The following is a 27,512-nucleotide window of genomic DNA, read 5'->3' as shown; positions in this document are numbered from 1 at the left end:
CAATCGAAGGGCATCCGGCCCCAGCCTGCTTCCTGTTTTCCTCTTGAGAGCGCTTCTCTAACATTACAAACCAAAGGTTAGATTCCCGAGTTAGCGGAGCCCTCGGGATCAGGCCCGCGAGGGCCACCCGACAAAAGAGCGGGAACCTCCGTCCACGCCCTTGTTTTCTTTGCCCCTTGACAGCTGGAGGCCCCACCCACCCGGGCCCAGACAGGCTCCCGGCGGAACTACAACCCCCATGATGCAGCGGGAGCCCCGAGGCTTGCGTCATCGGCGTGGGACGCCCGGGCGGTGAAGGGGCGCGCTGACATGCCCCTCTGGGCGCTGAGCAGACGCACCCCTGCCCCCTAAAGAGTGGTGGGGTCCAATCAGTGGAGCTTCGAGTTCAACGACTCCCCCGGGCCAGAGCGGCCAGACTGCGGCGATCGGTGACACACGCGTCCTTCCCCCTCCTCCCACCTCCCCTCGGGCTGGCGCTTGCTGGTGACGCTGGGGGCCATGATGGCCGCCGTGAGGCCGGGAAGGTGAAGGTGAGAGGGCGAGCGCGCCGGGTGGTGGGGACGGGTGGGTCCGGCCCCGCTCGGCGAGTCTCGAGCAGCCCGCGGGGGAACGTTTGGAGCCCCGAGGCGGGATGCTGGGGGCCCGGGGAGTCCTGATCCGGGCGGGCGGGCGGGCCGGCGTCCCCACGCCCGGGTCTCTCCGCCGGGTCCGCCTCGGCCCTGCGGAGAGGGGCGGGTCTCGGGGTGGGGTCCCCTGACACCCCTCGTCACCCCAGCCTTCCCGGCCACATGTCACCCCCCTGCCCGGTCTCCTTCTCATTCCCAGCCCTTTATCCTGGCCAGCATTTACTCCGCACGTGAGCAGCGCCCGCGATCTTCAGCGCAGCGCCCTGCGCTGCCCGCCCTGCCCTGCTTTGGGCACTTCCTACTCTCTCACACGGTTGTCTCTTTACTGGTTTGACTTCACACACGATGGCAAGCCTCTGGAGTGCAGGGTCTGTGTTTTTTTTTTTTTTTTAAGCCATCCCTAATGCTAGGCCTGGCACACACAAAGAAGGCACGCAGAAAATGCCGAATAATAAGCTGTTTGGGTGCACGAAGCCAAAACCTGCCCATTCCCCCCTCTCTTGTCATCCTTCACTGCCCTATTTCTTTAATTTCTCTTATCTTTTCTTGTTCCCTCCTCCCAGAAAGGGCTCAGAGGATGGCCCGCCTATCTCTAGTTCTCAGTTCCGCGCCCTTAAGCCCTGTCCTCCTCCTGCTTCCTCCTCCGCTCCTCTCCGCACTCTGAATTTGCTCCTACCAGCGCCCTTCCCTCTCCCCAGCACATGGCTGACCCTCAGGCCAACACACAGGACTGCATGTATGTTTGTACACACCCAGGAGTGGCCCCACGCCTGCGTGTTGTGTTTTTTCCTTGGGGCACTTCACATGTCACCCCGCGCCCCGGTGAATAAGCAAGCTTCCCTCAGTGAGTCAGCTTCCCTCAGGGATGAGTTTGCTGAGCTTTATACCCGATTAGACATGCTTTGCGTACCAGTTGTTGTTGTGTTTTCCCTGTCTGTTGACATTTCCCCTTTTCTTTCCAAAGTTGGAATTGGTGGAGTTAACACAACCAGTAGCCAACTTCAATCTGAGACTTGACCCAGGAGAACTGCAATACCTTCGGTCTTTTTGGCCCGGCCATGCCCACAATGCCCACCCTGTGAAGGTCCTTCACCATCTAAAAAGTAAGTGGTGGCTGGGACTCATGGCGCTCTGGTCTGGGTGGAGGGAAAGGGACGGCTCTGTTAGGCAAGTCTCTGGAGTGGGCCATCTTTGCTCGGAGCTGGAGTTCCCCAGCCCGGGCTGAAACACTATCTCCTTTCTGTTTCCGTGGAGGATTTCGCTGGTTGCAGAGAGACCCTGCTTAGTAGTTGACAGTTCAGGAAGCAGCTGGGATCTCTGGGCTCTCCGAGGAATTAGTCCTCCTGGCTTGTGCTCTGCTGTGCTGGCTCCACCCTCCCGCTCTCTGCCCAGCAGAGATTGGCTCCTTATCACACGCTTCTAAGAGTCAGCTCTGTCAGCTCTGCCCGCTTTGCCTGCGTATGCTCTTCTGTTTCAGTTTCTCAGCCTCTCCTCTGTTTTCAGTTGTGCCAGCAGACGACCCGTGGATCCGTTTTCTTTTCCCTGCTAGGAGTTGCTCTACGTAAATCTGGGTAAGGAGGTGGTGTGGATCCAGGGACTGTGCTTGGCATCCAGACGTAGCCCGCGGTGAATTTTGCTGCTGCTCTCCCTACACCCAAGACACCTAATGCTTCTCTCCTAATGGCCTGAGTTGAGGCAAAGCTTTCTGTTAGCATGGAGTGCTAATAGGCTGATAGTTTCAGTTTGGAATTTGGTTTGGTTCTGGTCTTAGGTTAACATTAATAACAACATGTATGTTTGTGTGTGTATGTGTGCACGCGCGCGTGTGTGTGTATTTGAGAGAGAAGAGAGAGAAACATCAATTGGTTGCCTTCTCTATGCACCTGATTGGTGGGGGGGTTGAACCTGCAACCTGGTTATGTCTGCTGAGTGTGTCCCCGAACCCTAGACCTTTTCGTGTACGGGGTGACGCTCCAACCACTGAACTACCTGGCCAAGGCACTAACAGTCTCTTAATATTGTTTCCCCTAGCAGTTCTTTGGGGTGGGAAATTTTTCCCAACGTGTGATCAGGATTTAAAAAACTCTTACATAGAAGAAGGGTTTCTTCAGACAAATCTGTGAAAGGCTGCATGAAGTCCAGTTAAACTAGTGTCTTTACCACAGGCCTTGCTGCCCAAAGTCTCTACTGCGCGCATGTGCTCCAGGGGAGGGGTGTGAAGCACAGAGTGGAACAGGGGGTGCACTAGCGTGCTGTGGGCCACGCTTGGGAAGTGCTTTCGTGAACTCTCTGAAACCACGACCTCAGGATGCTTTGCAGCAGTCACATCTGCCAGCACAGGGGACAGCTGTGCCTGGGGTGGCCTCCTGCCTGTGGAGAGCCCTGCAGGGAAGTAGGGGCTATCAGGGCTTTCCAGAGGGACAGGAACCCAGCGCCTCCCACTTCCTGGAAGGCTGGGAAGCCAGCAGGCAAAGCCCAAGATGGTAGGGGCCCTATCTTGTCTTGTGTGCGTGTATTTTGCAACTTTGGTCCGTTGGTGTGCCTATGCATGTTTAGCTGGCTCTTTGGGAGGATTCAACCCTGGCATCTGAAAGGCTTGTTCCAAATACTAAGAAACACATGCTTAGTCAAAAGCTGCTTTTTAAGAAAAACGTAGATGTGGGTGCTCCAGGGATGGAAGGGTAAGAAGATGCTGCCCATGAAGGCAGCATCTCAAACCATGGCTCTCACAGCTGTGGAGGAGGAAGTAGAAGTGGAAATAGGCCACTGCTCTGTGTTGGAGATTGGCTTTCTAGAAGCTCATAGACTAGACAGGGAGACAGAGTAAGGCAGTGGTCGGCAAACTGCGGCTCGCGAGCCACATGTGGCTATTTGGCCTCTTGAGTGTGGCTCTTCCACAAAATGCCACGTGCGGGATTGAAACTTCATGGCCCTTGCGCAGAAGTCGGTTTTCGGCTCTCAAAAAAGAAATTTCAATCGTTGTACTGTTGATATGTGGCTCTGTTGACTAATGAGTTTGCTGACCACTGGAGTAGGGCAAAAAACCAAAATGCCAGGTAAGGTGGTAGTCCTCCCTGGAGACATCAGGGGAGCTTCGTGGAGGGATGCCACTAGCGTTGGGCCTAGAAGGTCAGTAGGAGTCAAACGGGTGAAAAAGGAAAGGATTCCAGGCTGAAAGCAGCATCTCAGCTCGGGAATTAGCAGAGCCAGAGCCATCAGAGTTTGGAGGGGTTGGAGGTTCCACGTGAGCGGTTCCACGTGAGCCATGTGGGCATGGCATGCAGCTGCAAGTTGGGGAATGGGGAGAGCAGTCAGCTCCTGGACAAGCTGAAGTCCCAGTAGACCTTGTAATATCAAAGACACACTGAACTTCTACTAGCATGCGTGCCTTTGAATCTTGCACTTACTGGACACTAACACCTTTCATTTCATGTCCTTTGGGCTTGTAAGCAATGACCAGAACTTTAAAGCACTTGCTTCTAAAAGCCATTCGACCCTGGCCAGTTTGGGTCAGTGGATAGAGCATCAGCCTGCATACTGAGAGGTCCCCGGTTCGATTCTGGTCAAGGGCACATGCCCAGGTTGCGGGCTTGATCCCCAGCAGGGGGTGTGCAGGAGGCAGCCAATCAATGATCTCTCATCATTGATGTTTCTATCTCTCTCCTTCTCTCTTCCTCTCTGAAATCAATAAAAATATATAAAACAAACAAACAAATAAAAGCCTTGTGGTTCTCAGGGAACTTGCTGCCTGGAAGCAAGTCAGCCTTGTGTCTGAGCAGACCTGCTTACTCCATCCTCCTGGCAGCAGGTGTGGGAGCTGTGGGTGTGTTGTGGAGGTGTTGTGATCTTGCTGGCAGAGTCTGTGGTTGCTATATAACATATAAAGTTACCTTTGAGCTTGTACTGCCATTCCCAGCCTTCTTAGTCTGTGGGCATCACGCTTGTACATGTGATGAATCCAAGGCTTTGAGGATAAATAAATTGCTCAAGTTTATATAGGGCAGAAATAGACTGAGCACGATTTGTACCCAGCTGTGTACATTCCAGAATCTGTCATCTGCACGCTACTTCACGCCCGTGTCAGGTATCCCTGTTCTCCCGTCAGTGGTTTTCCTCTCTCACTTCTTGCATTCCTGTTTCTCTAACAGCCTTACCTGCTGGGCCTCAGTCAGCCTGATCGCATGCTCTCTCCTCTTCTGCTTTGGAGGAGAGTGATGTTTTCTTCCCAGTGTCCCTTTAAAAAAAAATAATTTTTTAAAGGAACACGGAGAGAGAGAGAGAGAGAGAGAGAGAGATCAGTGATGAGAGAGAATCACTGACCAGCTGCCTCCTGCATGCTCTCCCATTTGGGGATCAAGCCTGAAACCTGGGAATGTGCCTTTGACCAGAACTGAACCTGGGACCCTTCAGCCCACAGGCTAACACTCTATCCACTGAACCAAACTAGCTAGGGCCCAGTGTCCCTTCTCAGAGCACTGCTGTCTCTCTTTTTTTTCTCCAAGGGTGCTGGACTAGAAGCTTAAAAAAAAAAAAAAAAAGTGTGTGTGTGTGTGTGTGTGTGTGTGTGTGTATAATTGATTCCAGAGAAAAAGGGAGAGGGAGAGAGAGAAAGAAACATCAGTGATGAAAGAGAACCATTGAGCGGCTGTGCCCCTGCATGCCCCCTACTTGGGATGGAGCCCACAACCCCAGCATGTGCCCTGACCAGGAATTGAACCATGACCTCCTGGTTTATGGGTTGATGCTCAACCATTGAGCAACACTGGCCAGGCTTCTGTCTCTTAGTAAGCCCTTGACACGTGGCCTCCAAGCTAAGAAACTCTCCCGCAGTTGTGGTGTTTTACTGAGGAGGAAGGTAGAAATGGACATACAAGTCACTCCTATCTCCCCCGAAGTCATTAACAATGCAGAGTAATCTGTGGCTGTGGGCAAAACATGCTGGTTGCAATTTCCCTGTGGGTCTGTCTGTCTTTCTGCCCATTCCTTGGGATGGCTAGTTCCTAGGATCCAGTTTTCAGGTATGCAAAATCTACTTTTTCTAGATATTTTGTTTCTTAGGAACTTTAAAAAAAAAAAAAAAAAAAAAAAAAATATATATATATATATATATATATATATTTTATTGATTTCTTACAGAGAGGAAGGGAAAGGGATCGAGAGCTGGAAACATCGATGAGAGAGAAACATCTACCAGCTGCCTCCTGCACACCCCCTACTGGGGATGTGCCCGCAACCAAGGTACATGCCCTTGACCGGAATCAAACCTGGGACCCTTCAGTCCGCAGGCTGACCCTCTATCCACTGAGCCAAACTGGTCTCAGCTGTTTCTCGGGAACTTTGACACCTTTGGAAGTTTGTCATGTGTGTATGCTTACTCATGAGCAACGCCTTCTCCTTTCCCAGGGAGAGAGAATGATTGCTTGGCCTTGGCCATGAGAGGGCTGATGGCTCTGACAAGGCCTGCTGGAGAGGGAGTGGCGGACAGGAATTTGCCGGGTGTTGCGGAGGGCAGAGCCAGGCACACCCACATGGCTGTGGCACTCACTGACTCACCCACGGAGGGCTTTTCCCCTTTCACTTCGCAGGATGCCAGGCTCTGCTGGCGGAGTAGCTGTGTGTGTAGCGGGGTCTCTGAGCAACAGCCTGCCTTTGGGGCCAGAGATTCCCAACCACACGAGGGTGCTACCTTTTTCGTTTCCTTCTGTCTGTCCTTGTGACTCGAGCCAAATGTCTCTAGGGCTTGGGAGTGAGGTCTGGAGACCCCTAACGTGTTACTGCTCTCTGGAAAAACCGGGCTGGGAAGATGTGTGAGTGCGGGAGAGCAAGAGAGCCTCCCGCCCAGAAACAGGCCGTGCTGATGGACATTATCAGTGTTTATCACAGGGAGGTGGTGTCCGAGAGAACTCCCAGCCCTGTGAATAGAAATATTTACGGAACCCCCAGCCCCGCAGAAATATGTACAGGACTTTGTTAGAGCCAGACTAAGGACATGCCTGGAAGCAGGATCGAGGAAATGCTGGCTGAGAACATGCTATGGGCATGGCCGATCTGCAGCTCCTTTCATGCACGGGGAATGAAAGGAGGGAACCGAGGGTGATTACGTGAATCCATTGGTGGCAGACTAGGAGGCCGGGAGAGCAGAGCTGGGGAACCTCTGATTGGATGGAAAGTAAAATGGACAGACGCATACTTCTTTTGTATTGGTGTGTAAGAATAGTTAACCTTTGACGTTTACAGTGAACAGAGGTGGCCTAGAGATGGTATGTGTTCCCATGAGGGTGGGTATGTCTCTGAGGGGGCTGGAAAAGAGCGTTACTATGATATTTCAGAAGTCCCCAGATACCCAAGAACAGAAGGTTCAGGTAAAGATTAACTTTTTACTGAGGAGATTAACTTTCTAGGCCTGAGGTGTGACTGCCCACCATGACCTACCCAGTTAGGAATTTATCATCAGGTCATCCTGTGCCATGACTTTCGGCCACTGAGCTTGTCAGTTACTACATAGCTCCTCGGGATTCTTTTTACCTTTAGTTTCCACACTTCCTACTGCGCACACATTGATGATGAGGGAGACAATACATGTTTTTAACTAAAGTATAGACCTCTCCTGAGGATCATCCTGCCTCTGTGCCCCCAACCCCCAAACCAAAATCTGTTAAAATTAGGGTCGTCGCGCCAAAACCGGTTTGGCTCAGTGGATAGAACGTTGGCCTGCGGACTGAAAGGTCCCAGGTTCGATTCCGGTCAAGGGCATGTACCTTGGTTTGCGGGCACATCCCCAGCAGGGGGTGTGCAAGAGGCAGCTGATCGATGATTCTCTCTCGATGTTTCTAACTCTCCCTCTCTCTGGCTCTCTGTAAAAAATCAATAAAATATTTTAAAAAAATTAAAAAGAAATAAAATTAGGGTTGTCGGGACCCGGACAGCAGGGGAGAGTGGTGGGAGTCGCTGACTTTGAGTGTCACTTTGCTTCCCTGCTTTCAGTGTTCAGTGCTGGGTCTCAGGTGTGCGATGTGTAGGAGAGAGGTGGGTTTCTGTCATGCTTTTCTGCCTCTCGATTCCTCCTTGTCTCTCTGAGGTGGGAGGCAGGGGCTGTCACTGTCCAGCAGGCGAGGCATGGCCAGTGCTAGGCCTGAATTCGGGCGCTGACTTTGCGTCTGAGTGCCCAGGCTCCGTGACAGGGAGCCTGGCCCTAGTGTCCTGAGAAGTCCTGCTTACTCGTGAGATGTGGCTCCTACTTCCTGGCCCTGCCTTGGTCCTGGAGCCCCTGTTCTCGATGGACCCCCGGCTGGTCCCGCCCCCCTGCAGCCCCTGCCACACACCAGCGTGACGCCAGCCGGTGTCCCGGGCTCGCTGACGGGCTCCTCTCTTCCAGCGCGATGTCCCTGTTCTTCCCTCGATGCAACTCCGTTGTCACCGTCAAGAAGGATAAGAGACACATGGCGGAGGTGAATGCTTCTCCCCTCAAGCACTTTGTCACCGCCAAGAAGAAGATCAATGGCATCTTTGAGCAGCTGGGGGCCTACATCCAAGAGAGCGCCACCTTCCTGGAAGGTGAGACGGGCGCCTGCTGCGCCGGGCCCGCTCCTGTCAGTTTTGATATTTAGGGGCAGGGTTTGGGGGTGGGCAGAACAGCCCTGTGCCTGGGGGGCTCCTGCCCAGATGCGTTGTTACCTCCAGCCACGCTCTGCTCGGAATGGTGTGGAGTTGGGTGCCAGGGAGATCGGCCAGGAAAACAAGGGACCTGTCATTTAAGGATTCCCTGTACGACTTCATTTAATCACGAGGGGTGGGCGGATCTAATCCCATCTGAAACACAAGCAGGTGGAGGGCGAGGTGCATGATAGCGTGTAAGTGGCACACGGGGCTTTACCCCGGTGTTTTCCTTGGCCCAGCTCTGCTGCCATTCATCCGGGGCTCTTTCTGGGTGTTTATTTCTGACCAAGGTGTTCTCTGATATTTTTAGACGACAGGACTATGAATAGGAAACTTGCCTCACCGGCACCTTGGTCATTAGTTACTGATTGGAGCCCGGCCTGGAGGCTCAGCACAGACGAGCTGGTTCCCAGGGTCCTGCTCAGGCTGAGTGCCCCTCCAGCCACTGACTTCTCAGGCTCCCTCTCAGGAAGGCACATTCTGACTCCGGGTCCTGGGCTGGTCAGGAAAGATGCAGTAGCTGAGTCTTATCTGCCCTTGGTCTCTTCACTTAGGAAAGCAGGGCTCTGGTGAGACCAGGGGTTTTCCGATTCTAGTCTGTGGAACCCTAGAGGTTCAGTGGAAAAGCTCCAGGGACACGGTTGGCTCATGCTTGGTTTACATGTCAGGCTGCTATTTCTCAGCACTATTTCTAGGCCACCTCTGTTCTGAGGATCGTTATTTAAAGGAAAGGAAACATGTCTAGTACTACGGTCTGAATGTTTGTGTCCCCCACATTCCCGTGTTGGACTCCTGAGGCCCATGTGATGGTGTTAGGAGGTGGGGCCTGTGGGAGGTGATGAGGCCGTGAGGAGGGAGGAGCCTCAGGAATGAGATTTGCGCTCTTATAAAAGAGGCCCCCTCGAAGCTCTAGCCCCTTCCACCAGGTAAGGATACGAGAAGTTGGAACCCGAAGAGGGCCCTCACCCACCAGCTGGCATCCCGATCAATACATTTCCGTTTTGAGGCGCCCAGTCAGTACTGTGTTACAGCCTGAGCGTCTGAGATTGAGAGTGGACTTATCTTTGCCCTGCTCTTTTTTTTTTTTTTTTAATTAATTAATTAATTAATTAATTATTATTATTTTTTTAATCAATCTTTATTGTTCATATTATTACAAAGGTTCCTCATTTCTTCCCTCCTCCACCAGGTTCCCACCCCACCCTCCGCCCCCTCCCCATCCCCCATTGTCCTCATCCATAGGTGCACAGTTTATGTTCAGTCTCTTCCTCCCTCCCTTTCCCCGATAGTAAATCCCTTTTCAGATAGTAAATCAGTTACTTAGCATTTTCTCATATCAATAATACCTCCACATGCCCAATGATACACTTCACACAAAAGACATTTCCAAATAGGTCAACCAGCCTCATCCAGGCCCCACCCAAGGCACTCACAGATCAACACCCCAGCGCTATACTAACTCAACACATCCAGATCTAAGCCTTCATCACTTGATTCAGCAGACCCTCAAGTTCCCGCAAAAGTTTCCAGCCATGTCTGAGAGGCAGCCGTGGGGCAGGAGCAGGCGAGGAGCGAGCTGTTCCGGGCCTGGCTGCTTCGGGCCTGGCCTCTGTTGCTCTGGTCCATTCTACAACCAGCTGCTCCGGGTCTGGCCACTGCCGCTCCCGACCTAGTTGCTCTGGACTTGGCTGCTGCTGCTCCGGGCCTGGCTGCACACGACCCGGCTGCTCTGGGCCCTGCTGCTCTGGGCCCGGCCACTCCCAGCCTGGCAGCTGCTGCTCCGGGCTTGGCTGCTCCCAGCCTGGCAGCTGCTGCTCCAGGCCTTGCCGCTCCCAGCCTGGCACCTGCTTCTCCGGGCCTGGCCGCACCCGACCCGGCTGCTCCGGGCCTGGCTGCTCCCAGCCTTCTTTGCCCTGCTCTTAGCATGGGCCTGAGGCAAGAGAAACTATTTCCTAAATATTTGTTAAACTTCAAAATCTGAGTTTTAACATGATAAGGTCGGTTGTTGACATTATTCCTGTTGGTGACCTGCTTATTTATAATAGCAGTATCTCTGGCACCTAGCAGTGGCATGCAGGGATGGGGCAGACCAGGCCTCAGTCCTCCCAGAGCCCAGACTATAACGCTCTGAGTCACTTACTCAGGTGGGCTGTGGGCAGACACGTGCTTAGTGCAGGTTTTTATGAGATGGCATCAGGAGGGGTGTTTCCGTGTCTTTCTCTTTTTTTTGGTGAAAATATGAGGCCTCTCCTGTTGGTAGACTGGAAGGGAAAGAGCTGGAGAATTCTGGGATTCTGTGTTGGGATTGCCCTGGCTGGGGAGGGAAGAGTTACTGCTTTAGGACTGAGAGTTTGTTGGCCTATTGGCTGTCTCTTTTAAATATATTTTATTGATTTTTTACAGAGAGGAAGGGAGAAATATAGAGAGTTAAAAAGAAATATTGATCAGCTGCCTCCTGCACACCCCTTAATGGGGATTTGCCCGCATCCAAGGTACAATCGAACCCGGGACTCTTGAGTCCGAAGGCCTACGCTCTATCCACTGAGCCAAACCGGATAGGGCTACTGGCTGTCTCTTTTAAATGTAGCTTTGAAAAGTGGTCAAAATTGTGCCTGGCAGGTAGTGAGAACTTGGTATTTATTAAGTACTAAACATGAACGTAAATGATGACAGTTAATATTTGAGTATCCATCATGCACTAGCCACCATTTTTAGCGCTTTTTAAAAGCGCTAAAAATGGTGGCTAGTGCATGATGGATACTTGCAGTAGTCATAGGAGGTGGGGACTGTTACCTGCATCTTAAGGGTGAGGAAACTAAGACCCAGGAAGGTCCATTTGCTTGAGGCCACAAAGCTAGGAAGAGGCTAGACCAGCAGGTCCTTCCTGCACGGAACCAGGTAGTCCGGCCCTGGGAGCCGTGTTGGTCACTGCGCGCTGCGGCCACAACAGGGAATCGGGACCTCAGCCCGGCAGCAGGGAGCCGCCTCGGTGGCCTCTGTTCCTCCCGGACGTGACAGTGGAACTCCTGGGAGCGGGTGCTGACCCATTTCCCCTCCCCGCCCCCAGACACCCACAGGAATGCAGAGCTGGACCCCGTTACGACAGAAGAGCAGGTTCTGGACGTCAAAGGCTACCTGTCCAAAGTGCGGGGCATCAGCGAGGTGCTGGCCCGGCGGCACATGAAAGTGGCTTTCTTTGGCCGGTGAGTTTTCGTCCTCACACCTTTCCCTCCTGGGCTGGGTGGGAGGGCGGGTGAGAGTGACACTTTGGGCAAGACCACAGGCTGAGCAACCCACGGTCCTGGGTGCACGGGAGGCTGCCCTGTGGCAGCAGTTACCCGCTGGGCAGACGTGGTGGGGCCTCATGTGAGGAGGAGCACAGGGGGAGAGGAGCAGCACACTCGGCCTTCTGAGGAAGCCAGGGTCATCGGGGCCATTCAGCTGGGGTCACTGAGACTGAGGGTCAGTGGTTTCAGTGGAAGGGTCTCCTTCAGTGGTCCCATCAGTGACGCTGAGAGGCTTGCGGTCAGGGCAGGCCTGTTTACGGACATAAGCCACATCGTGCTGACTCCCCACCGTGTGAGCGCCTTGCATGTTGGTTTGCAGTGATGAGCCAGGAGCACCTCACAGGGTAGGACAGGCATCTGTCCGTGCATTTCCATAAAGTCAGAGCGCCTGCTCTGCCTGTCCGGGCACTGCTGTCACTGCAGACAACAAGGCCTCGGGCCTCCAGGCTGCTAACCTCATTGCGAAAGCCCCAAGTGCAGGTGTCGGTGCCCCGCTGACAGCCAGGGTTCCCTTCCCACAGGACGAGCAACGGGAAGAGCACCGTGATCAATGCCATGCTCTGGGACAAAGTTCTGCCCTCCGGGATCGGCCACACCACCAACTGCTTCCTGCGGGTGGAGGGCACAGATGGCCACGAGGCCTTCCTCCTCACGGAGGGCTCGGAGGAGAAGAGGAGCATCAAGGTGCGGTGCTGGGTGGGACCCGGGGCAGGGCCGCGGCCCTGGGCATCCTGGAGGGTGAGTCTGGGCTTAGACCAACTAGCAAGACAGGAGTAACGGCTCCTAGCAGAGGGTGGTGCCTGGTGATGGGTGTGGCGGCCCTGCTCCCTGGCTGTTTAGGAGGAGAGCTGTTCTAGGAAGGGCTGGAACCCGGAACACCAGGAATGGGAGCCTGCCAGGTCCTTGCATATTACCCAGCAGGCCATCCGGCTTTTCTTTTGACCTGAAGAGAGTACATGCCTTGTTCTCCTTGGGGAAGTTTTCAGAGAGCGATTCCTGCATTTGCTTGCGGGTTCTGACATACCAGCTAGGAGCTGGTACATTCAATTTTCCTGAGAGCCAGCTGCATTCTTGTGTGGGGCCAGATGCTCATTTCGGTTCATAAAGACTTAGTACAGGCACTGCCAGCTTTAGCGCAGTGTCTGAGGGAGAAGCTTGAGGGGGAGTGAAGAATAGTTGGTTCTCCTGGCAGCTCCCAGCTCTTGACTTTTATGTGTGCAGTGGAAGGAAAGGGGAAGCAAAGCAGTCTCAGGCCACTGTGCCACGCCAGGCAGCACAGGCAGTCTGCCCTGTGGCAGCAGCTACCGGCTGGGCCTGAGCCCTGAACGTCCCTCCCCTCCCCCCATCAGACCGTGAACCAGCTGGCGCATGCCCTCCACCAGGATGAGCAGCTGCATGCCGGCAGCCTGGTGAGTGTGATGTGGCCCAATTCCAAGTGCCCGCTGCTGAAGGATGACCTCGTGCTGATGGACAGGTAAGAGGGAAGGTGCCTGCGTACGTAGGAAGTCCAAACCTAGAGGGCCAGGAGTCCCATTTCTGGATCATCCAAGCCAGTGTCCCCTGGGCCCTGTCCTTGCTCTGCTTATGTATTGGCTCTACCACGCCCCCTGCCTCTTGGATTCCCTCCGGGGTCTGGTTATGGTATCATTGGCATCAGTGCCCTGAAGATGTGCCAGCGATGGCCTATGGGGAGGAATGGGAGGGGTGACCAAAGCCTCAACCCAATGCTAGTACGTGTGTCGGGAGGTGGCGTCCGTGTTGTACTTTATTTTTGGGGAAGGAGCACTTTACTTTGTTCCTGCTTTGTGGGCAGGTTGCAACTGTACCAAGAAATACGGTACTGTAGTGCTTACTGGACTCTCATGAATATAACACTTCACCTTTTTAAAAATTATTAATTTTAGAGAAAGAGAAACATCAATTGTTTCCACTTATTTATACATTCTCTGGTTTGTTCTTATATGTGCCCTGATCGGCGATTGAACCTGAAACCCTGGTGTATTGTGGTGACGCTCTAATCAGTGGAGCTACAGGCCAGGGCAGCACGCCACCTTAATTGTTTATCTCCAGAGTAAAATCATAAATCATCATGTTTTTGTAAAAGTGATAGACGCACGTGGCAGGAAACACACTCGGATTACCTGGAGCGTTATGAAATGAAAAGGAAAAATCCCTTCAGGAAGGGATGACATTTTACCCCCTCTTTAGCCGTCTCTCCCTTGCTTGGCTGCCTCAGGTCTGCCACAGCAGGAAGAACAGGACCCATGGCCTGTGTGCCTGATATTGGTTTAACCCTGTCACCTCTAGCCCTGGCATCGATGTCACCACAGAGCTGGACAGCTGGATTGACAAGTTTTGCCTGGACGCTGATGTGTTTGTGCTGGTGGCCAACTCGGAGTCTACCCTGATGCAGACGGTAACCCCGCCTCCGCCTTTCCCACACTCCCAGGGCCTTGGCTGGCGGGGCCCCTTCGCTGAGGCCTTTCCCTCTTGTGCAGGAAAAGCAATTCTTCCACAAGGTGAGCGAGCGCCTGTCCCGTCCCAACATCTTCATTCTGAACAACCGCTGGGATGCGTCCGCCTCAGAGCCCGAGTACATGGAGGAGGTTGGTGCCTCTCTATTCAGCAGTTTGGAGACTGCACCCCACATGTGTATGTACCCGGGGCTCCTTTGTGCACTCCCAGGCTGCACCAGGGTCAGCCTTTCCTAAAGGAGTTTCATCTCCACAGATTTCCCAAGTGTTCCCTCGCTCACTGTGGGGTCTTCTGCCGCCTTTAAACACTCTCTTCACCTCCCAGTCACTTTCCCGGATCTCTCCACCCTTCAGAGGTTTTCATCCGGGTCTGCAGAGCGTCCCCAGCACCTTAGCTGCGCCTTGTTTGGGGCCTGTGCTCACTTTGGTTCATACAGGATCAATCATCGTAGGACCAGCTCAGTGCTAGGAAGATACCCAGGAAGGAGGCTTAAAAGAGGGACAAAGATAATTGGCTCATGTGTGTGAGATGAAAGGAACAGGAGTCCCAGATTGGTACTAAGGGGTGAAAAGGCGTGCAGTCAGCAGGCTGACATTGGGCAGTGTGACTTGTGAGGTGGATGTAATAGAATTACAGCAGGGATGAAATCTCTCAACATTTGAGATGGGCAGGTGGCAGATGGCCCCAAGAGGCTGTTGGCATGTGAAAGTTCTAGTAGTAGAACCCTAGGCTTCAGAGCCAGACAGGATTGTGTGGGGGACATTTCATAGATAAGGCCTTGGAGGACTCGGCTTGTCAGCATAGAGCCCCGGTGGAGGTTTCTCAACTCCCGGTTCCTTTCATTCTGGGGCACGAAAGTGAGACACTGGTTAGGCCCTCACAAGAGGCACCTTGAGGCATGTGTTAGCATTTCTGTTTATCTACACTAGAGGTGTCGAACTCAATCAGAGAAGGGGCCAAAATCTAAAATCCAGCCTAAATCGCGGGCCGAATGGTTTACTGAACAGTCATAAACTGACAATGTCATAAACTGACAGCGGAGTGCAGTGATGACAGCGAGGTGCGGGCCACATTGCAAGGCCTGGCGGGCTGGATTTGGCCCGCGGGCCTTGTGTTTGACACATGTGATCTACACTAATAAAAGAGTAAGATGCAAAATGATCGTACCTTTGTGACACCCACTAGCCAATCAGGAGTGAGTATGCAAATCAACGCAACAAAAATGGCAGGTTAATTTGTATATGCAGGCGCAAAGCAGCGGGGGTGGGGCGTTCCACACCGCCCCAGCTGCTTCAGGCCTCTGGGCAGCGTGGGAAGGTGGAAAGGCGGCTCCATCCTGAATGAAGGCTGTGCTGGCAGCCAGGGGAAGGAAGGCCCATTCTTAAATGAACCTCCGTGCATTGGACTTCTAGTTTATCCATAAAACACCTTTGGCAGGCCATCCCCTAAGGAACTCCCGTGGCCATATTGCTCCTGAGGAGTGTGGTGACTAGAGAGCAGGAATGGTGGGAGACGGTTCGCCTGCCCACCTGGTCACACGCACCCCTCTGCTTGGCTCCAGGTGCGGCGGCAGCACATGGAGCGCTGCACCAGCTTCCTGGTGGATGAGCTGGGCGTGGTGGATCGGGGCCAGGCCGGAGACCGCATCTTCTTCGTGTCTGCCAAGGAGGCGCTCAACGCCAGGATCCAGAAGGCCCAGGGCATGCCCGAAGGAGGTGACAGTGAGACCCACTTCCTCCTTTTCGCTAATGTTTGAGGCGTTTGGTCTCATGCTGTGAGCTGAGAGAAAATAGTTCTGAGAAGGATGTGGTGAGGACAGCCTGAGTGAGGAGCTCTTTGCTCCCCCCCAGTGTTTAGCCAAGTGTCGCATTGGCATGGCTTTGTGGGTTTTCACTTTCCTCCCCTGCAGCTATTTCCAGACTAACATGCAGTTCTCCTAGGGGGCGCTCTTGCAGAAGGCTTTCAAGTGAGAATGCTTGAATTTCAGAATTTTGAGAGGAGGTTTGAGGTGAGTCCTTTGATTCTGGTTCCTGGTGCTTCTGGCTTCCCAGCGGTCACCGGCCCTGTCCCGGGCAGTGACACCAGAGCCTGGCCCTGCTGGTGGCCATGTGGCCTCCTCAGCACCTCTTGTCTGTTCCAGGAGTGCATCTCCCAGTCCGCAGTGAAGACCAAATTCGAGCAGCACACGGTCCGGGCCAAGCAGATTGCGGAGGCAGTTCGCCTCATCATGGACTCTCTGCACATCGCGGCTCAGGAGCAGCGGTAAGGACCGGGAGCTCGGGCAGGCCTGGGGAGAGGGGATGCTGGGAAGTGACTGCTGCTCCCCTGCCTGGGACGATGGGCCCAGGGGCAGAGCCCTGCCAGCAGAGCCGAGTCTCTGTGTCCCATGCAGGTGTCCTTCCCAGCCACCAGGCCTCCCTAGAGGTACCCGGAGCAGCCTGGTGAGGGACCACTGGGCGTCTGTCCCACTGGGCCTGTGCAAGCATGGGGCTCTGAAATGCCACCTCACAGCTCATGCTGGAGGCCTGGCCCAGAGCTGCCCTGGGCACTGCAGCCATGCTCAGAGCCCAAGGCGGAACACATTTTAAAAACAACCTTTTTTTGGAGTGATGTTGAAATATAGAAAGGCACAAAGGTTAAAGCACCTTGCTACCACCACACAGAATTGATAGTTAGTTATGCTTCATATTATTTTTATGTAAAAACTCAGAAAAAATGGAAGTACCTTTGATTCCTCAGCCCCTTGACCCAGTGTCATTCTGCTCAGACCCTCCCCCCCAAAGGTGACCATGATCATGAATCTGGTGTGTAGTCCTATGATCCATGTAAAAAGAACTTTTTGCGTAAACCCTGAAGAACATGCAGAACATACAGCCACAGCGTCATTCTGGCTACTGTGCAGTCTTTCTCTCACTCACCTCTTCTTTGCCTTCATCTGTGGGTACATGTGTTAGGAGCTGTGACTGTTAAACTGCTAGAGAGTATGCCATGTGAATTGAGAATACTTCGTTTTCCCATTGACTGCTTTTTTTTTGGTCAATCCTCACCAGAGGATATTTTTCCTGTGTGTTTTTTTTTTTTTTTTTTTTTTTTTTTTTTTTTTTTTTTTTTTTTTTAGAGAGAGAGTGGAAGGGAGGAGAAGGAAAGAGAGAGACATTGATGTGAGAGAGACACATGATTAATTGCCTCCTGAAAGGGACCCCGACCAGGGCCAGGGATCGAGCCTGCAACCGAGGTACGTGCCCTGGACTGAATCGAAATAAAGCCCTCAGCTGGGCTCACACAGGCTTCCCGGCAGCCCCTCTGGCTCCCTTCCTGGTGGAGGGGCCTGGGTCCTGTAACCAGCCCTCTCTCCCAGGGTTTACTGCCTGGAAATGCGCGAGGAGCGGCAGGAGCGGCTGACCTTTATTGACAAACAGTTGGAGCTCTTGGCACAGGACTACAAACTGCGGATCAAGCAGATCACGGAGGAAGTCGAAAGGCAGGTGAGAAACGGGTTCAGACCAGAGCAGAGTCCGGGGTGGAAACGTGGAAAAGCAGACCTCCTCATCCGGGGCCTTCTCAGCCTCCAGAAGGAGCCAGTGGCCTGATCCTTAGCATGCAGAGCCTTCGCCGGGTTCACCGGTCCATTGTGTGGCCCTGGCAGGTCACCTTCTCCAGGTCTTAGTGAGCATTTGGTCAGCCAACCTCTCATGTCCCTTCTACCTCAGAAGCTTTAATGCCACCCCGAGCAGAGGAAACAGCTGGCTTGGAGAATGGGGTGGGAGGTGAATAGAAGGATATTGGAGGAGTCTGAGACTCTAGATGCTCTCCCAGTGCAGATATGGACATGTTCTTTCCCGATCCCCAACGTTTCTTTTTCTTTTTCTTTTTTTTAAATATATTTTATTGATTTTGTACAGAGAGGAAGGGAGAGAGATAGAGAGCTAGAAACATCGATGAGAGAGAGTCATCGATCAGCTGCCTCTTGCACACCCCCTACTGGGGATATGCCCGCAACCAAGGTACATGCCCTTGACCGGAATCGAACCCGGGACCTTTCAGTCCCCAAGCCGGCGCTGTATCCATTGAGTCAAACCAGTTTCGGCTCGATCCCCAACGTTTCCTTCTACAGGTGTCGACGGCGATGGCCGAGGAGATCAGGCGCCTCTCCGTGCTGGTGGACGAGTACCAGATGGATTTCCACCCTTCTCCCGTCGTCCTCAAGGTTTATAAGAATGTGAGTCATTAGCAGCCATGCTCCCATAAGCACCCCTCGATCCTTTTGGCGACTGGGTGGCATCTCTAGCAGCCGTGGTTCAGTCCCTGCTGGTCTGTCAGGACCCCTCAGCCGGGCAGACGGGACCAGGCCTCACCCAGCTCTCCCATGTCAGCTCCCAGGGCGCGGGCTGCCCAGCCTCCGTGTCCTTCGGTTCCCAGAGGAAGTCCTGACTGGGTGCTTCTTCCCTCCCTCTCTCGTCCGGTTGCAGGAGCTGCACCGCCACATAGAGGAGGGCCTGGGCCGAAACATGTCGGACCGCTGCTCCACGGCCATCACGGGCTCCCTGCAGACCATGCAGCAGGAGATGATCGGTGAGTGCGGGAAGGCGGCTCGAGGCCAGGCCGCAGGGACCACTTCCCGTCTGTCACCTTGGTGATGAGTCACCTCGATGCCTTCAGGTTCTGGGTGATGTCATGAGTTCGTTCCACATGTAGCCCCGGAGCCGTCTTGTGTTACCACACGGGACCGTCCCCGCTGAGTGGCCTGTTCCTTAACCCACGTGAGGCATCATGTCAGCAGGAGCAGAGCCCAGACCTGCACCCCTGGGAGAGCTGGCCTGTCCGCCCGAGGGTGGGACTCTGGTCCCACAGCCCTCCTCCGGGCCGGGTTTCTGGGCAGAACCATCAGCGTCCTTGGCCACAGCTGCGGGCTCGTGTGCCATGCCTCGGCCCTGGAGCTGAGGTGCTCTCCCCTTCTCTTCCTGACAGACGGCCTGAAGCCCCTCCTCCCCGCGTCCGTGCGGAGTCAGATGGACATGCTGGTCCCTCGGCAGTGCTTCTCCCTCAGCTACGACCTCAACTGTGACAAGCTGTGTGCTGACTTCCAGGAGGACATCGAGTTCCACTTCTCTCTCGGGTGGACCATGCTGGTGAACAGGTTCCTGGGCCCCAAGAACAGCCGCCGGGCCTTGATGGGCTACAATGACCAGGCACGCGCAGCCCCTCACCTGGGCGGGCGGGAGGCCCACCGTCCCGGCGGCCCCACAGCCACGCTGGCCATTTCCTGAGCACTGATGCTTGTGAAGTTGCAAATGCTAGCTGTATTTTTTTTCCTTTTGCTCATTATTTTAATATATTTGTATTGATTTCAGAGAGTAAGGGAGAGGGAGAGGTAGAAACAACAGTGATGAGAGAGAATCATTGATCAGCTGCCTTCTGCTTGCCCACTATTGGGGATCAAACCCACAACCCAGGCATGTGTGCCCTTGATCAGAATCAAACCTGGTTATCTAGGGCTGTATTTAAAAAAAAAAAAAAAAAAAAAAAAAAAATATATATATATATATATATATATATATATATATATATATATATTTATTGATATTTTACAGAGAGGAAGAGAGAAGGATAGAGTTAGAAACACTGATGAGAGAGAATCATCAATCAGCTGCTTCTTGCACACCCCCTACTGGGGATGTGCCCGCAACCAGGGTACATACCCTTGACCGGAATCGAACCTAGGACCTTTTAGTCTGCAGGCCGACACTCTATCCACTGAGCCAAACCGGTTTCAGCATGTATTTTTTCTTCTAATGCACATTAAAGTAAGCATTATTACTATTAAGTTAAATTAAAGTAAGTATTAAGTAACCATTATAATAACATATAACTTAAATCTAAATGACATAAAATATCTCTCCATATGCCATTAAAAATATTTTTCCTCACTTAAGGATATGTTTATTGATTTTAGAGAGAGGGGAAGGAAGAGAGAGAAGCATCAGTGTGAGAAGGAAGCACCAGTGGCTTGCCTCCTGTGTGCGCCCTGACCGGGAACAAACCTGCAGCCTTTTGATGGAAGGGATGATGGTCCAACCAACTGAGCCGCCCGGCCGGGGCTCCGTGTTCCGTTGTGAAATTTAGATTTCACACCATCCCTCTGCACTGCACTTCAGTTGTTGCACGTGCTGCTCTTGGTATATATCTCACACTTGGGGATGCTGAAGCCTTCCCAGGTGGCCACTGCTCACGTTTTGGGGTATCCCACAGTGCTCACCTTGGGGCTAGCAGGTCTGTTATGAAGCTCATTTCCCCCTTTTGGCCTTTTGGGAATTGTTTCAGGACCCCTCGCTTTGAGGGTCCCTGAAGGATCATTGAATGAGCCTCATTTCTCTCCCCTCTCCTTGTTTCTCTCTTCAGGTTCAGCGTCCCATCCCTCTGACGCCAGCCAACCCCAGCATGCCCCCCCTGCCTCAGGGCTCCCTCGCCCAAGAAGAACTCATGGTTTCCATGGTCACCGGCCTGGCCTCCCTGACGTCCAGGACCTCCATGGGCATCCTGGTTGTTGGAGGAGTGGTCAGTGACAAGCCCTGGTGGGTGGGTGGGAGGTGGGGGACAGGGGCTGACTGGGGGCACAGTCCTGTGGTCCCTGCGTGGCACGGCTTGTCCACCTCCATCAGAGACAGAGCTCTCTTCACTGATCGGTGCTGAGTGTGAGTCTCAGTCCCTTAACATATATTCTTAGTGACCTACATGTCTCACTCCGCTGACGTTTAGGGTAGCTCATTCCCATTTGACAGACGGGAAAGTCTGTGACTACCTTGCCAGGCTGTGAGCTCTGGCCCCGTCTGACTCTAAGGCTGTGTTCTTTCCCCTGTGGGGCCTGGGTGTGTGGTGGGTAGAGAAGTGGACCCATGAGATGGACAGGCCTGGGTTCTGGAGAGGTGGGTGTGACCAGGACTTTCTCATTTGTAGGCAAGAAAACCAAGAGCAAAACTTGAAAGGGTTTAATACAAAAGAGGCCAAACCTGCCTTCTTTTAAAAAATATATATTTTTATTGATTTCAGAGAGGAGGGGAGAGGGGGAGAGAGGTAGAAACATCAATGATGAGAGAGAATCATTGATTGGCTGCCTCTTGCACGCCCTCTACTGGGGATCGAGCCTGCAACTCAGGATTGTGCCTTTGACCGGAATCGAACCTGGGACCCTTCAGTCCAAAGGCCAATACTCTGTCCACTGAGCCAAACCAGCTAGGGCTGCAGGCTGCCTTCTTCATAACTGGGGTCTCCTGTACTTCCTTACTTCCTTTCCCAGGAGACACTGCAGCCAGGATAACTAACTTATGCCTTGAATTTTTTTTCTTTTTTTAAACTTACGTTTTTAAAAAATATTTTTTTATTGCCGAAACCGGTTTGGCTCAATGGATAGAGCGTCGGCCTGCAGACTGAAAGGTCTTGGGTTCGATTCCAGTCAAGGGCATGTACCTTGGTTGCAGGCACATCCCCAGTAGGGGGTGTGCAAGAGGCAGCTGATCGATGATTCTCTCTCATGGATGTTCTAACTCTCTATCCCTCTCTCTTCCTCTCTGTAAAAAATCAATAAAATATATTTAAAAAAAATATTTTTTATTGATTTTTTTTTTTAGAGACAGGAAGGGAGAGGGAGGGAGAGAGAGAGAAAAAAGAACATTGATATGATAGGGAAACTTGGATCAGCTGTCTCCTGCACGCCCCCTGCTTGAGGATTCAGCCCACAACCAGCCATGTGCCCAGACTGGGAATCTAACCAGCAACCTTTCAGGACAATGCTCAACCAAATGAGCCACACTGGCCATGGCTCTTTCTTTTCTTCCTTTTTTATTTATTTATTGATTTTAAGAGCGTGTGCATGAGAGAAACATTGATTTGTTCCACTTTTTTATGTATTGGTTGATTCTTGTATGTGCCCCGATTGGGGATCAAACCACAACCTTGGTGTATGGAAATGACGCTGCAACCCACTGAGCTACCCAGTCAGGGCTACCTTGAATTTTCTTGATGATATGGGCGAGTTGCTCTATATGGACATTTGATTTGTAGAAACGGTGGCTGAATGTAACAAACATAATTGCCTTCTAACCTGTAAGACCAGGTGAGACAGCCGAGGCCCCTCTCCCTCCGCCTGCAGAGGCACATATTCTGTTTCTTTCACAGAGGTGGCCTGGCCGAGGGTCATTGGCTTAGACGCTGGCCCTTGATGGCTATGTAACCCTTTTATAACATCTTGTTTTACCCAAAAAACCTGTAAATTGGTGAAGACCGTTATGCTGGTTTTGGGGGAACAGGTGTACCGAAACAGCCAGGATGGCAGGCAGCACTGGGGCTCGATTTCCGGCTCCAAGCCCAGTGCTCTTTGCGTGTAGCCACACTGCCTTGAAGCAGAGTGCTACAGACAGGACAAAAAGGAGCCGTCTGCCGAGGAACGAGGTGTGGGATGTGACTTGCCAGTGTCAGCAGAGCGTCTATCTTCAAGAATTCTGTGTGCCGCCCGGCTGGATGGCTCAGCTGGTTTAGCTGGTCCTGTGGACCAAAAGGTTGCCAGTTCTGCTCCTAGTCAAGGCACATACCGAGGTTGTGGGTTCAGTCCGGGTCAGGGCACATACGGAAGGCAACGAGTTTCTCTCTCATGTTGATATTTCTCTTTCTCCTTTCCTCTCTGTAAGCAAGTTCTCGGTGAGGATTTAAAAAAAAAAATTCCGTGTGCCTGGATCTGTACCCCAACCCACTGTTTTGTATAAATCATATATGCAAACACCAAGTTTCCCTTATTTAATTTAATTTTTTCTTTTTGGATAATCCTCACTTGAGGATATTTTTCCATTGATTTTTAGAGAGTGGAAAGGAGGGAGATAGAGAGAATGAAATGTTGATGTGAGAAAGAAACATTGATTGGTTGCCTTCCACACACGCCCTGACCAGGGCTGGGGATCAACCCTGCAACCTAGGTACATGCCCTTAACCAGAATCCAACCCAGGACCCTTCATTCCATAGGCCAATGTTCCATCTACTGAGTCAAACCGGCTCGGACCCTTATTTTAAACTCTAGCCGGCCCCTGCTCTGTGGGCCTCAGTGGGATTAAAGGACGCGTTGAAAGAGGTGTTTTGAGTCGGGGAAAGGCTCCTTGCCTGGGGCTCTCGGAAAAGTCCTGGCAGGGTTGGGCTGAGAGGATGGGCGGCAGAGGCCTCAGCTGACAGTTGTGCTTCTGCAGGTGTGGAAGGCGGTGGGCTGGCGGCTCATCGCCCTGTCCTTCGGACTCTACGGCCTCCTCTATGTCTACGAGCGTCTGACCTGGACCACCAAGGCCAAGGAGAGGGCCTTCAAGCGCCAGTTCGTGGAGTATGCCAGCGAGAAGCTGCAGCTCATCATCAGCTACACCGGCTCCAACTGCAGCCACCAAGTCCAGCAGTGAGTGGCCGGCAGCCCTGCACCAACGCCAGCTCCCGTGGCTCAGGATTCCCTCTGGGTCCCCTTCCAACCTGGAAACCATGGGGTCCTGAGCACCATCTGACCCTGACCTTCCGCTGTGCGGTGCTACCTTGCAGCCGGGGACGGGAAGTAGCATCTCTCCAGGGGTACCTGTGTCCTGGCCTGGGACCCAGTAAGAGTCTGGTTCCCCAAGGAAGGAGGACATGGAGAGATGAGGGGCGTTACTTTAAAGGTTGCCTTGTAGGGGTGTTGAACTCAATCAGAGAAGGGGCCAAAATCTAAAATCCAGCCTAAATCGCGGGCCGAATGGTTTACTGAACAGTCATAAACTGACAATGTCATAAACTGACAGCGGAGTGCAGTGATGACAGCGAGGTGCGGGCCACATTGCAAGGCCTGGCGGGCTGGATTTGGCCCGCGGGCCTTGTGTTTGACACATGTGCCTTAGAGGCTCGCATTCTGGATGCAGCCTTGCAGTTCTAAGGCACATGCTCATTCTTCTGGTACAGCTCTGGTCAGGGGGGAGCGGATCGCTGCATCTGGTGGTGAGTGAATGCTGGCTGCCATGTGGCAGGCCCTTTGGCTCCTCCAACCCTTTAGAGGCAGGCATTTTTCTGGGCATTTGCTTTTTCGAAATGGAGAAATGAAGACTTGAAGAGGAGTCACTTGTCCCCGGTCATAGAGCAGCAGAGCCATGATCTGAATCCTGGTCTCAAGCTCTGGGTGCCCTGCACTGCTGGTTCCTCACGGTGGTGGCAGTGAGTGTGCGTGCTGGTGGTGAGGTGCAGGACTCAGCGCGGGGTAGGGAGGATTCTACCGAACCAGGCCTGGCGCCGGGCGGAGCTGCCAGCGGGTGACAGGCCTGGCAGCTGCCCTCCTCTGGGTGGGTCGGATTTAGTCACCAGCTTCGTTCTATAAAACAGCCACTTTGCCCCGTTGATCCCGGCTCTCCTCCTAGGGAACTGTCTGGGACGTTTGCTCATTTGTGCCAGCAAGTGGATGTCACCCGGGAGAACCTGGAGCAGGAGATTGCTGCCATGAACCAGAAAATCGAGGTTCTGGTTTCACTTCAGAGCAAAGCCAAGCTGCTCAGGTGAGGAGGCCTGGGTGGGGAGGCGTGGGCCGTGGTGTGTGGTGCGAACACACGTCTCCTGGCAGGGATTTAGCTTGTTCCCTGTAAGACATTTGCCCAGCACCTGGGATGCCAGGTGTGGTGCCAGCTCTGTCCCCCAGGCACTGGCAGTGATGGCCGTGGTGGCAGCAGAGGAGCCAGGCGATGTGGGGTGGGGCCGTAGGGTTACAGCTCACTGGCACCTTCTCAGCTGCAGCATTTTGGGCGCTTGACATGAGCTGCTCTGCTCAGTGTTCAGCATCCTTTTCTGTCCACTGTGTGCTGCGGACACTGGGCTAGGCCCCCGCCCGCATTTTAGTCCGTTTCTCTCTGAGCTCACGAAGCGGGAAGCCAGTATTTTACCCACAGGCAAGCTGTTAGGTCACAGGTAATCGGCAGGAATCAGTTGGGAGCCCACATCTGCGGAGGGTAAGTTGAAACAGAGTTTGCTGGAGAGAATATTGACCTGAGGAGCCAGGGGTCCTGGGTTCTGGCCATTCACTGAGTTTTGTGTGCCTCACCGTTTCCATCTGTAAATAGTCAGGTTTCATGACATAGCCACAGAGCTGAATGTGTGTGCTCAGCCTGATAGAGCGTCAGTTCACGGGGGACCTTATACTTCCTGCCTTCGCCCCTGGGGGGCAGCACCCCGGGAGCTTTGTCTTTGGTCACAGGCTCCAACCCAGGGAAGTAGACTTCCCCTCCCCTGACTGTGTCCGTGTGCCCTCCCGCCCACCCCTGAGGCAGCCATTTTCCAGGGACGCACTCATCCCCTGGGAGCTAGCAGGCGCATGCGGGGAGCGTCTGCTGCTTGTCGGCCACAGGGGCAGGATGAACGGAAATGGACAGGCAGGGAGGCAGAGTTCCCACCAGTTCAGGGCCTGGCCTGTGGTCCCAGGGTGAAGCAGATAACAGCTTGCAGCTTGGAAAGTCTCATTTTCCTCGTGTGTAAGAAGGGGGTTTTTGGAGGAGTTTGTGCCAAGAACAGGGCTTGGCATATAATGCTAACATTACCTATTATTATTATTATCAGCTATTACCACTGCCAAATCCTTTCTCTGCAGGAATAAAGGTGGCTGGATGGACAGTGAACTCAACATGTTCATGCACCAGTACCTGCAGCCCAGCAGATAGTGCAGCCGGAGCGGAGCCGGCGTGGAGAAGGCAGTGCCAGCCGCGGGGGCGCCCCAGGGCTGCTCCTGGCCGGCCGCCACCATGAGAACGGAAGCACCAGTGTCTCGCCGTTTTGAGCCCTTAAACACTAGTCGCTTTTCCCCCTCCTTCGCCTGCTGCTGCTGGGAGATTTTCCGGCTCACACCCTAGAGGAGACTTTTCCAACGACGTGACACCGAGGAATCAAGTGGAGTCTCTGCTTTGTCAGAGTCACTTGTCTGAGCATCATTGGGTGCTTGGTCAGGCCCTGGCTCCCAGCCTCACCGCATGCCTGCTCGGAGCCTGCACACCCTCCTCCCGCCAACACTGACGCCGGCCCAGCGCGCCTGCAGAGAAGGGCCACTCTAGGGGAGGCCTGGACTTTCTCCCCGGATCGCATCGGCATGGTTCTGTCCCGGAAGGACTTGGCTTGTGTCAGTCGGTCCTTCAGCTTCCGTGCTTTGTCCGCGCAGAGCTCTCAGCATACGCTGATGGCGGGGCTCAGGACGCACCACGCCCTGGGTTTTGGGTGAGGTGGCCTGAGCCACGGGGGTTTGATTGCGGTGGTGAGAATAGTTTAGGGGAGCTTGTGTGTGGAGGGCGGCTGTTACCGCGATGAGGAGGGACGTGCCTCCCTGCTCTTCGTCGTCAACCTTGTTCTAGTTCCGGTCCTTGGCCTGCGTGGTCTGGTTTTATTGTTAGTGAGAGGGGGTTCGGTCCAGGTTGTTAAAGGATGTGGCAGAAGGAAAGACGTGGCAGGAAGGGGGCCTTGGTGGCAGGCTGGGGGCGTGGGCCCCTTTCAGGACAGCCGGAGAAGATGGAGTCGGGGCAGAGCAAGGCCCTCCGTTAGACCTCACTCTGAGGGCCCACAGGGTCTGAGAGTCACCCCACTAGCTTGATTGCACCCCCATTGTGCCCCTTAAAGAGACTTGGCCCACCTGCCCCGGCCGAGCATCCTCTGGGCTGAGTCTGCGGTGACGCTGCAGCTGGCCAAGGACAGTGGGAACCCGGGGCCCGCTCTGCACTCCCACCACACACGTGGCCTCCTCCTGTTAACTTCGAGACGTGCTTTCCACTGTTAGCGGTCAAAGTGGGGGCAGGTTCCTGTCTCCAGAGTGTTAACTGTCTGGGCAGGCCGCCTTCGGGGACAGCCTTTGCAGCGCAGGTCAAAGAACGTGCTAGAAAGAAGCAGCCCCTCTTCCAGTGAAGGGCAGGGCTTGTCTTGCCCTTTTGAGTCTACGTGCTCTCTGGTGTCAGGATGTGAGTTGATGGTCTCTGCACACGTGGGCGGCCACGCAGGGGCCTCCCCTCCAGGTCCCACTGCTCTGAAGCCGCAGCCTGCACTGCCGTGTGGAACAAAGCGTGTCCTGCAGGCCTGCACAGTGTCACCTCGCAGCGTGCCAGGGAACCAGTGTCCCACAATCCCAACGAGTTTTGTGCTTTGGGGGGGAATTATTTAATATAACTACACATGAATTTTTTTTAATGTAGCCCCTGGGCAGTGAATGAAATTTTGAACCTGTACCATAAGTAAGATGAAATACGTACCACCGAGGGGGACTTTCTGAAGGAAGTGTGGCAGAGACACCGAATGTAATGCTGCTGACTGTTCTCTGTGTTTATGTTTATTTGCTGGAGTGAGACGTGCTTGGCAGTGAGTTTTTTCTCTGATGTATTTAAGGTGATATATTTGCCTGAATTGCTCCTGTATCATTGCTGATCATATTGGAAATGAAAATAAAGCTAGTTGGGAACCCTT

At 53.4% G+C, this 27,512-nt stretch overlaps 2 protein-coding genes across 9 annotated transcripts in view; one reads left to right on the top strand and one right to left on the bottom strand.

Annotated features, from left to right (window-relative positions):
* KIAA2013 overlaps nt 1-1,266 on the bottom strand; it is a 175,877-nt gene extending 174,611 nt beyond the window's left edge. The window contains exon 1 of the mRNA XM_084875338.1: nt 1,262-1,266. The gene's annotated coding sequence lies outside the window, so the exon portion shown is untranslated. The remainder of the gene's footprint in view (nt 1-1,261) is intronic.
* On the top strand, nt 283-27,512 carry MFN2 (mitofusin 2). Of its 8 annotated transcripts, none has more exons than XM_084875325.1 (20): nt 283-530; nt 1,591-1,729; nt 2,130-2,197; nt 8,002-8,180; nt 11,350-11,485; nt 12,091-12,253; nt 12,919-13,043; nt 13,877-13,985; nt 14,068-14,175; nt 15,606-15,759; nt 15,985-16,052; nt 16,185-16,306; nt 17,403-17,529; nt 18,159-18,263; nt 18,514-18,616; nt 19,013-19,233; nt 20,444-20,599; nt 23,273-23,469; nt 24,449-24,583; nt 25,666-27,512. In XM_084875325.1, exons 4-20 carry the CDS (start codon nt 8,006-8,008, stop codon nt 25,733-25,735), a joined length of 2,274 nt encoding a protein of 757 aa, XP_084731451.1. In that variant the 5' UTR covers nt 283-530; nt 1,591-1,729; nt 2,130-2,197; nt 8,002-8,005; the 3' UTR covers nt 25,736-27,512. The 8 variants fall into 8 exon arrangements, with proteins under 8 accessions (XP_084731451.1, XP_084731448.1, XP_084731446.1 ...); XM_084875322.1 differs by having other exon boundaries at nt 15,606-15,765; XM_084875327.1 differs by lacking the exon at nt 283-530 and adding an exon at nt 831-994.

Source organism: Pipistrellus hanaki, assembly GCF_964339955.1.
Source record: "Pipistrellus hanaki genome assembly, chromosome: 2".
Taxonomy (NCBI): domain Eukaryota; kingdom Metazoa; phylum Chordata; class Mammalia; order Chiroptera; family Vespertilionidae; genus Pipistrellus; species Pipistrellus hanaki.
This window is presented reverse-complemented; position numbering and strand designations above follow the sequence as displayed.

Coding starts and splice junctions, on each gene's coding strand:
- MFN2 (XM_084875320.1), top strand. CDS start 8,006: ATGTCCCTGTTCTTCCCTCGATGCAACTCCGTTGTCACCGTCAAGAAG. Junction 13,986..14,067: donor AGTCTACCCTGATGCAGACG/GTAACCCCGCCT, acceptor CCTCTTGTGCAG/GAAAAGCAATTCTTCCACAA. Junction 15,766..15,984: donor CATGCCCGAAGGAGGTGACA/GTGAGACCCACT, acceptor CAGTTCTCCTAG/GGGGCGCTCTTGCAGAAGGC.